Source organism: Phaethon lepturus, unplaced genomic scaffold, assembly GCF_000687285.1.
Source record: "Phaethon lepturus isolate BGI_N335 unplaced genomic scaffold, ASM68728v1 scaffold18576, whole genome shotgun sequence".
In the NCBI taxonomy this organism is placed as follows: Eukaryota; Metazoa; Chordata; class Aves; order Phaethontiformes; family Phaethontidae; genus Phaethon; species Phaethon lepturus.
Window position 1 is genome coordinate 2239 of NW_010544341.1, and position 9946 is coordinate 12184.

The 9946-nt window shown below is 49.5% G+C and overlaps 1 protein-coding gene across 1 annotated transcript in view; it reads left to right on the forward strand.

Moving 5' to 3' along the window:
- Nucleotides 1–396: 396 nt before the first annotated feature.
- UNC45B (unc-45 homolog B (C. elegans)) overlaps nt 397–9946 on the forward strand; it is an 11570-nt gene continuing 2020 nt past the window's right edge. The window contains exons 1-15 of the mRNA XM_010288661.1: nt 397–558; nt 1359–1395; nt 1722–1897; nt 2454–2543; nt 3020–3187; nt 4370–4538; nt 4825–4995; nt 5831–6002; nt 6347–6647; nt 7056–7150; nt 7823–7964; nt 8397–8537; nt 8722–8849; nt 9315–9381; nt 9739–9854. Coding sequence (XP_010286963.1) covers nt 397–558; nt 1359–1395; nt 1722–1897; nt 2454–2543; nt 3020–3187; nt 4370–4538; nt 4825–4995; nt 5831–6002; nt 6347–6647; nt 7056–7150; nt 7823–7964; nt 8397–8537; nt 8722–8849; nt 9315–9381; nt 9739–9854 — 2135 coding nt within the window. The remainder of the gene's footprint in view (nt 559–1358; nt 1396–1721; nt 1898–2453; nt 2544–3019; nt 3188–4369; nt 4539–4824; nt 4996–5830; nt 6003–6346; nt 6648–7055; nt 7151–7822; nt 7965–8396; nt 8538–8721; nt 8850–9314; nt 9382–9738; nt 9855–9946) is intronic.

Below are 9946 nucleotides of genomic sequence, written 5' to 3' on the forward strand. Positions count from 1 at the left end.
CACCCTGCGGTGACAGGTGACGCTGACAGGCCGCAGGGGCTGCCGGGTCCTGCCCAAACTTGGAGCGCGAGGCGAGCTCTCTCCTGAGCCACACGGACCCTCCGTGGTGCTGGCAAGCGTCTTGAATTCTTCTTTTTTCTTCTTTTTCTTTCTTTTATTGACTCCTAAAGATCTACAGCCGTGGGGAAAGCTTCTGAGAAGCCACAGCCTTGAGGAGCAATTTAGGTCTTCATTTTCCAAACTCTTCAGCCTGGTAAGCTGCTTTCTTTAATGTGTGTGTTAATTATGTGTCGGTCTCACGGTGAAGCTCAGCTTGGTGGAGCAGGCAGGCAACCCCAGTGACACAGGCTGCCGAAAACGGGACACAAATTGATGTTTTTCCTTAAAGCTGTCCAGATGGAGGATCCCATCCAGCTGAAAGAGGAGGGCAATACGTATTTTCAGGCCAATGACTACGAGAAAGCTGTGCACAGCTACACTCAAGCCATAAAGCTCAACAAGGACAAGGCGCTGCAGGCAGTGCTGTACAGGAACAGGGCAGCGTGTTTCCTCAAAAAGGTGAGAAAAGCTCCCGGCTGGGCAGTGCTCAAGGGGAGAAGAGCAGGGAGACAGCCAAGGGTGCTCGCCAGCTGTGGACTGTGTGGCTTGTCTGTTTATTGATTAGAGTGTTTGCAAACTGGCCTGAAATTATTTGTTCTGGGCTTGTTCTGGAGCTGTAAAGCTGCCTCCCTGCTTCGGTCCTGGTGGGGCTGGGCACACCGGTTCAGCTCAGAGATGGTCCCTCTTAATCGCTTTGAAGGAAAAGCTTTGGCAGCCAGCCTGCTCCACGTTTACGGGAGTGCTCTGTAAGCCACGGGTTGGGGTTGCAGAGGCATCGCTCTTGCTTGTCTGTCCCCGCACAGGAGAAGCAGACATAGGTATTTAGCAAAACAAAAAGTTACTGGTATCTGTAGCAAAATTGTCTCAGCTCCCTGCAGTCAGCTTGTAACGACCCGCCGTGGGATTTTAGCGGATTGCTTGCATGTTCCTGAATTGTCACTAATCCAGGAGAGGTGGCACCAGCCCAGAACAAACTGTAGATCTGCTGTTGGGGGTATCCCCTCTTCCATCGCTGCCCGCAGTCAGCCGCCGCGTCACCATCAGCGTATGTTGTCTCACCTGCACCACAGACCTTTTCCCACCCCACCAGTGATGAAAAGGAACCTGAACCCCCACCTTTCCTTCTGTAGGCTGCTGCTGATTTCCCTGGGGTGCCCTGTTAGTAAGTGGGAACAGAGAGGTCGCAGCGTGCATCAGCAATGGGGACGTGCCCTGCTATTCCACTGCTAACGAATCGCTCCTCCCTTCTGGTTTGACAGGAGGAATACGCCAAGGCAGCCTCGGATGCATCTAGAGGTAAGGAGGGGGGTGTTTAGGGAAAGGAGAGCTGCGTTGCTCGCTATGCTTGCTCCAGCCCGCTCTCACGTCTGCTCTTGGGGCACTGTGGTCTTGTTCCTTGATGTCCGCTAACACCCAAGCGCCGAGGCCACAAGGGAATTAATAGAGGACCTTCAAAAGAAGATGCACCAATTCAGTGTGTTGGTGCTGATCAGGTGCCAACTCACTCGCAATGTTAATAACTCCATCTCAAGGAGCTGTAGTCACTGTAAAGCAAATTGCAGTTTATACGGCGGCTTTCCAAGAAACAAACTCTGATGCCTCGTTTTGGATCACTTTTCCAGCTATTGACATCAATGCTTCAGATATCAAAGCCTTGTACCGGCGCAGCCAAGCTCTGGAAAAATTGGGGAAATTGGACCAAGCGTTCAAAGATGCTCAGAAATGTGCCACCATCGAACCCCGCAACAAAAACTTCCAGGAGACCCTGAGGAGGCTGGGGGCCAACATCCAGGAGAAGGTAAATGCTGGGGCAGCAGTCCCAGGCTCACAGACCAGGTGTGGGACGTCCGTGCTCTGGGGTTACACTGATGGATTGATGGTCATACTGGAAACTCATAACAATGCAGGGGGACAAATAAGCTCCATCAACTGGAAGGTCACACTTGACGCATGTAAATTTGAGGATCAGATTGAATGATTAAATTAAAAAGCGTGGCAGCTCACTTCTGGGGCTGGCCTGGTCCTGGATATCTTGGTAAGGTCCTGGCAAGGAACTGGACCAGCTTTGGACTGGGTCTGGCAGTTGCCACGTTGACTTAGTTACCTTTACAGGAGTGCTCTGAGGAAGTCCCTGCAATTTTACATACCATGAGGTCTCAGAGATGATGGCTTAGGGTTGGCTCTGCCCTTGCTCACAAGTCTGGGATGGGCAATCACTGCTGATTGCTGAGGAGCGATGCCTATTCGGCTTAATTGTCTGCGGTTTGAGGGTTTGCGATGTGCTTGAAGTGATAAAGGAAAATTGCTCCTCAATTTTCTCCCTCTGATGCTCCATGCACTCTCTGTTGGCACAGCTGCGTGTTCAGTTCTCCACGGACTCGAGGGTGCAGAAGATGTTTGAAATCCTGCTGGATGAGAACAGCGAGAAAGAAAAGCGAGAAAAGGTGAGAACTGTCCTGGACTTGGCAAAATTGCTGTTTAATGTCAGAGGCCACACCGAGGAGCAGAAGGCTGCGTTCCCTTCCCCACCTCTCCCTAATGGAGGATGAGGTAAGGAGCTGGGAGGTGAACTGCGCTCAGAGACAGCCGAGAGGGGAAACGCCCCAAAGCAGCATCCCCCCTGCGCTGAGGGAAGGTGGACCAACCTCCCAAAATACCAAAGGTGGGATCAGACTGGACTTCTGCTCAGGCCCATCTCTGCCACCTTCCTCATGTATCCCCTCCAAGCAGTGACCCGCTCTTCTTGGGCAGAGCGAACCTGGAGGACCTGCCCGGTGGGTTCAGAGCTGGTCCACTGCATCTGTCGGGAGATGGCCACCCCACAGCTCCCACCAGCACATCCCAGAGCTATGCAGAGATGTTTCGGAGGCTGCTGGTAGGTCTGTGCCGCCGACCCCCGGTTCTTCTGTCTCCCATCCAGGCTGCAAACAACCTCATAGTCCTGGGGCGGGAAGAAGCGGGTGCCGAGAGGATTTTCCAGAACAACGGAGTCAGTTTGCTGCTGCAGCTGATAGAAACCAAAAATGCTGAGCTGATCCTGGCAGCCGTGAGGACGCTTTCCGGCATGTGTACGGGACATAAGGCGCGGGTGAGTAATGGGGTGCTTGAGACTTTCACTATTGCCTTGCACCGTGGGGAGTGGAAAATTGCAATAGTTCATGATGTTTATGAGCAGTGGGGATTTCTCCTCTTCCTTCTGGTTCTTGCAGGAAAAAATGAAATCCTACAAATGAAGCCTTAAATTCTGGGGGGGTGAAAAATACAAAGTTATGCAAGCGGGGTTAACACAGACTATGAAACTGCCCCTGTTACTGTGCTGCTGATCTCCGGGGTCAAAGCTGTATGTGTTCCCTCTGGTGCCTTCATGTGCACTGGTGAAGTAAAACTTACACCGAGTTCTTACCGTATAAGTGGTAGTGAGCACAGCGGGGTCAAATCCAGGTCCTTCATCACAGGTCTCAGAAAAGCAACAAATAACAACTGACTTTGGGAAAGTTTTGTCCAAGGCTTAGATGAAAGAAGGCAGAGAGGATCTACAAGAAAATTAAAGTTCCTAGGAAGGGTCCCAAGGCAAGTCCCGGGGTCTCTGAGCTAACTAGTATCTTACTCTACACCAAGACAGTTACGTAGTGTAAAACAGCACATAGGAAGCCCTGTTTGTGTTACGTGGTTGGAAGCAGGAGAGGCACATGTGCAAAATGGATACGCATGCCAATGTAACGGCGCAAAGGAGAGCGGGGAACTATGACACAACAAAAATAAAGTCTGGGGAAAAATCCAGTGCATTGGAGACCTATTTTCTTTTTTTTTGGAAACATTAACTGTTGTCATCTGCAAAAAGGCTGTTCTGCAAAGCCCACTGGGTCAGTGTGTTTCTGAACGTGCCTCCCGCGAGTTGCGGGTGTGCCACCATGCATGGGGACAGGCTGCCGAGGACGTGGGGTTTGCTCGCAGCCAGGATGGGCTCTGTGCACTGAACGGGCTCTCTGTTAACAGCCTCACCTGTGAAGGCCTCTTCCAAACCCAGCCGTGCTCATCTCAACATCCTCGTTGGAAATAGTCTGTTGCATTGCTGGGGGATCTAGATTTTAGGAGTTGTCTTATTATAAATGAAAATAAGAATGAAAAGCAAATCTCTGTACTGTCTCAGGATTCACCCAAAAAAATAACTTTCTTTGCACAAGCTGGGGCTGACCTTTCTAATCACGCGGGAAGGAAAGGCTCGTACCCTTTGCTAACAGCTGCCCTGCTCTCTCCCTTCCGGCACCAGGCCACCGCCATTCTCCACTACCTGGGCATCGACAACATTTGTATGTGGATGTCTGTAGACAATGAAGAAATCTCCCTGGCTGTCTGCAACCTCCTGCAGACCATCACTGACTGCTTGCTGGGCCAGGGGAAAGAGGAGCATCGCGGGAAGGAGGAGGCTGTAGTGCTAGGTAAGGGTGCGGGACCTGGTGGTCCTTCGGTCTTGCTGGAGGAGAAGCGGGGCGAGCAGGGAAGGCTCTGCTCCTGGGGTGTCCCCCTTATTCCTTGTTTGGTGAAGTTGGGACTTTACCCTTCAGCTGTCCAGGATAACAACCTGCACACAGCTCTTATCCTCATGGTGTTAACTTAAGTACCTACATTCCAGTTGCGCAATGGCTTTGAATGGTTTTCAGTGGGTTCACCTGCTTTTGAAGGTAATTTCTTGTAACTGGCTGCTACTGTCTCGCTTCTGTATAGACACTAAAAAAGAGCTGAGGATGATCACAATGCGTTTGCTGGATATGCTGGTCAGTAAGAAAGTATCTGGGCAGGGACGAGACCAAGCTCTCAACCTCCTCAACAAGAATATACCGAGGAAGGACCTGAAAGACCATGACAACAGCAGGACCATCTTTGTCATTGACAATGGTGAGTCCTTCCCTTCCATCCCTGTTCTGGTTTGGGAGATGTGGAGCTGTGTATTTTTGCCTGAATACCTGTAGAACTGATCCTCTCTATCAAATTAACCCTCTCTGACTTTTTTTGGTACATGTAATCCTGGAGCAAAGTTAGACTTATTAGCAGGAAACGGTTTTAAGATTAAGGGAAAAAAGACTGTAAGAGAGCAAGAATTTTTTTTTGTTTCTAAAGGACTGACTTAGCTTCTTTAGTTAGTTTATTCCAATGTATTGCTGATGTTAGGAGGATTTGGCTTGGATAAATTGTCTAGCTTAGACGAGACGAGCTTGCTGGATCCTTAAACTGGTCATTTCTAAAACTTTCTTCCAGGGGTGAGGAGTTTGTGTGGGGTGTGTTTTTATATTAATTCCAATACATATGTGTGTTACCATTTTGGTGGAAGTTATTTAATAATAACTTCAGCAAAAGGAGGGTTAAGACATCCAGAATCACTGGAAAGTCCCTGACTTTTCCTCAGTCAAAGCCCCCAGCCTCGGAGTTCAGTAGGTTTAATGCTTCCTGACAAAAATAACTGATCCAGCCAGGGACCAAATGCACAGATTTGCTTATCTCACTCTGAGAGCTGGATAAAAGCCTGATGCTGCAAACCTGTAATCTCACCAGCAGAAGCTCTTCCCCAGTAAATACAAGTGCCTTCTTTTTTTTAAGGCTTATGTAATTAGGCTGCAAAGTAATTGAAAACTGTCCAAGCTGGCTATTTCACTGCAAGAAACCAACAAATAGTATCTTGAGTTTTGTATAGACCCTCTCCCCTCTGACAACTGTACCTCTCCATTGTTTCCAGGCTTAAAAAAGATACTGAAAGTGGTGGGCCAGATTCCTGAGATGCCTGAGTGCCTGCCGCTGACAGAGAACACCCAGCTGACTGCCTCTGTCCTCCTAAATAAACTCTATGATGACCTGCGCTGCGACCCGGAGCGTGACAACTACCGGGTGATCTGCGAGGAGTACATCAAGTGAGTTGGGGCTGGCTTACTGAGGCTGAGCTGGCCCAGAGGCACAGGAGCAGGAGGTCTTAAGATGAGGCACTTGCAGTCCACTTAGATGCCGTAATCGAGGCCCTGGGAGAGAATGATTTGCTTGAGATCCTGCTGGATCCTTCATCTGGGATCCTCACATTGTAATCCTACCTGCTGGATCACAGCCTTTGCATGAATTTGGGCTCAGCTGTGTCCCAAATACCTATATATTTCAGCAGTGGAGCTCAGGTCCCAATCTGAGGGAAGACATTCCCTGCCCAAGGGAATGAGAACTGTAAACAGCTACTCTTCTACATGCTGACTCACTCTATCCCATGCAGGAGCAAAATTGACCCACAGAACATGGATAAGACACTCCATGCCATCCAGATGGTGTCTGGAGTTCTGCAAGGGCCCTTTGACTTGGGCAACAAGCTGCTTGGCATGAAGGGAATCATGGAGATGATGGTTGCCCTTTGTGGGTCTGAGAGGGAGATTGACCAGCTGGTGGCTGTGGAAGCCCTCATCCATGCCTCTACCAAGCTGAGCCGGGCCACCTTCATCATCTCCAATGGGGTGACGCTCCTGAAGGAGATCTACAAGAAGACCAAGAATGAGAAGATCAAAATCCGAGCCCTGGTGGTAAGGATGGCAGGCCCTGCCTCTATCGCTTGCCACACTCACCAGCTTCACCCTGGACTTTGGAGAGGGGGGGAGGTCCTGGGAATCTGCTGGGTTCACTCACCTCAGCTGGGGAATGGTTTATGGTGCTTCCCCCTACAAGGAAGGGGGAGATGGCAGACCAGGAGAGCACATGGATTATTGGTAACTTTGAAGGCAAGACTGGTTAATCTTCCATTAAAGACATCCAGTAAGAGCACGGAACCTCGCTTTGCTGTGCTACAAGCTGAACGCTCTACTGGGTATTAGGGTGCTGCTTCTGTTAGACCTGACTTCAAACTTTAGATATGGGATTAGGCGGATTTGGGGCAGCAATACTAGAGGATTAATGAACCTTTCTCACCGGTGTATCCTCTTTGCCCTCCTCAGGGTCTCTGCAAGCTGGGCTCAGCAGGAGGTACAGATTATGGACTGCGGCAGTTTGCTGAGGGGTCCACTGAGAAGTTAGCCAAGCAGTGCCGAAAGTGAGTGATTTTACTTTTTTCTTCTTTTGTTCCATGCCTCGCAAAATACAATACACTCCCCAGAGATCCTGCCCACACATTGCCTTCATTTACTGCTGCTGCCTGGCAGCTGACAATGCCCACTCAGCCATTGCACTGGGACCTGGAGCTCTTCTGTGCCTCAAGCAACCATATCTTCCTCCTGCCTCAATATCCAGATAAGCCTTCTCCCTCACTCTCTTCCCATCTGAGACACCAGACATGGTGCCTCCCTCTTTGCCAAAATGGTACAGCCTAATCAAGTGCTATTTAGAATGTGCACAAATACCTTTTGAAGGTGATTTACGAGGTGAACTAACCAAGGAGGTGGGATGAAGTTAGGAAGCGACTGAACGGGTGATCATTGCTGCTGGCACTGGATAGCAAGGCATCAGTATTTCATGTGATGGTGAAGGCAAAGCGGTGCTGAGTAGCAGCCCTGGTCTGTCTGTCCCTGCAGCATTTAGATCCCTTGAGCTGGGCCACAGGAGGAAGGTCATGTCTCAAGGGGAGCATCAACAGTCTTTAGGAGCTGCAGCAGAACTTAAGTACATGTTTGGGCCTGAAACCATCTCAGTATCTATTCTTCCTCCCTCTTCTCCCAGAGAAATTAGTCCTGGCTCCAGAGATAAACGTGGATGTGTTCTCTTCCAGATGGTTGTGTAACACCAGCATTGATGCCCGCACCAGGAAATGGGCTGTGGAAGGGCTGGCATATTTAACCCTCGATGCAGATGTGAAAGATGACTTTGTTGAAGATGAGCCAGCCCTGCAAGCTATGTTTGAATTGGCCAAGGTCTCCCTCCTTACCTTGTTCCATCATTCCTCTGGTAGCGTCAGGTTCTCCCCAGCTCTCCAGCCCAACAGTCAGGAGGAGCTGCAACCCCAAACCCTTACCTCTAGCTTAGCAAAACATCTGTTTTGCCTGTGCCACAGAGACACCTCAAGGTTGTCGTCATCCTGCTCTTCTCCCAAGGCCCATGAAGGTTGCTCTTACCTTTACTGTCAGCAACTGCATGAAAACAAAAGGCATCGAGGTGCGACAGCATCTAATGTCAAACAGCCTGTTTGGCCATAACTTCTGTTTTTCCCTGCCCTGGGCTATAAAGCTGGGGATAAGCCTAAGAATACTTCAGCTAGTGCAAACCACCATGATGGCAGTCCTAAGGGACCTCTTTCCTTGCTATCTTGTCCTCACCCTCACATAAGCTTTTATTTTTCTGTGCAGACAAGTGACAAGACTATCTTGTATTCTGTGGCTTCTGCACTGGTGAACTGTACCAACAGCTATGATACCAAGGAGCTGGTCCCAGAGCTGGTGCAACTGGCAAAATTCTCCAAGCAGCACGTGCCTGAGGAGCATCCAAAGGTAGGTTGTCTACAGCCGGGGAGCTGGCTTGGATCTGAAGACTTTCTTTGGTGTATCCATTGTCACAGATGTCAGGTCTCCTGTCTCTGAGGCTGAAACTGCTTTGCTCTCCAACTAGGCTTGGCTGTAGTCAGTAGGGTGGCAACTGCTAAGGGGTTAATCCCTTTCCAATGTCCCTTTTCAGGACAAGAAGGATTTTGTTGTGAAGCGGGTGAAGCGGTTGCTGAAAGCCGGCGTTGTCTCTGCCTTGGCCTGCATGGTGAAGGTGGACAGTGCCATACTGACGGACCAGAGCAAGGAGCTCATTGCCAGGTGCCTTCATTGCTGTTGTGGGAGCCAGAAGTGCTGGCCAGCCCGTGTGCCATAGAGATGGGCTCCTGGGCTGGCTCCTTGCTTCGTGGGGTGCTGCATTCTGCCTATGGGGGCAAGATGAAAGGGAGGTGGAGAAGAGATGTAAAACCAAAGTTTTTCTTAAGCCATGTCACAAACACCTATGTTCTGACCTTGAAGCTGGCTTGGCGGGCTGTCTTGCTAGGGTGCATTTTGAATTTCTAGTCCTCTGTACTGCTTTTGGCTGGAATAGAGTTTATCTTACAGGCCTGGAAACTTTTTGCTGTGCTATTTGTTGCTTCCTCCTAGAGTGGGCACTGGGTTAAACATCTGGAATTTACCTGGTGGATCTGGAACCCGTGCAAAACTTTAGCCCCTTTTCATGAAAGATGTGGGTTATTGCCTTCCCGTGTGGTTGTTTCACTAAGTGATGCTGTGCTTCTGTAGGGTGTTTCTTGCCTTGTGTGAAGACCCCAAGGACCGTGGGACCATTGTTGCTCAAGGCGGTGGAAAGGTGATTACTTTTGTTTGCAGCCCAACCTGATGTGCAGTTAATGTCTGTCCAGAGCCCGCAATGTGTCTGCAGTGAGGGAAGGTGACAAAAGCGTGAGCCTGTGGGGCCCAGGCTGATGCTCCAGTCCTGTCTCTGCAAGCCTCCGATGAAGCAATTTATTGAAACAACTATGTGTGAGCTACAAGCTCTGCTGTGGCTTCTATTTGAGAAGACAAGCAAGACATCACTGTGGGCTACAGTCCAGACCCATTTCTTGAACAGACACTTATTTAGGATATTTTTAACTTATTTTAGTATAGTTAAGCCATCCTTTAAATCTTGTGAAGAGGTATTGAATGCTTTCCTGTGTGTCACTAGGCCCTGATACCTCTGGCTGTGGAAGGCACAGAAGTTGGCAAGATAAAGGCTTCTCATGCTCTGGCGAAAATTGCTGCTATCTCCAATCCAGATATGGCATTCCCAGGGGAGCGGGTAAGCTTAAAAAAAAAAAAAAAAAAAAAATTGAAAATTCCTTTAGAAAATGAAAATTTCCAACATGTGAGAGATGGAAAAGAAGGAAATGCTT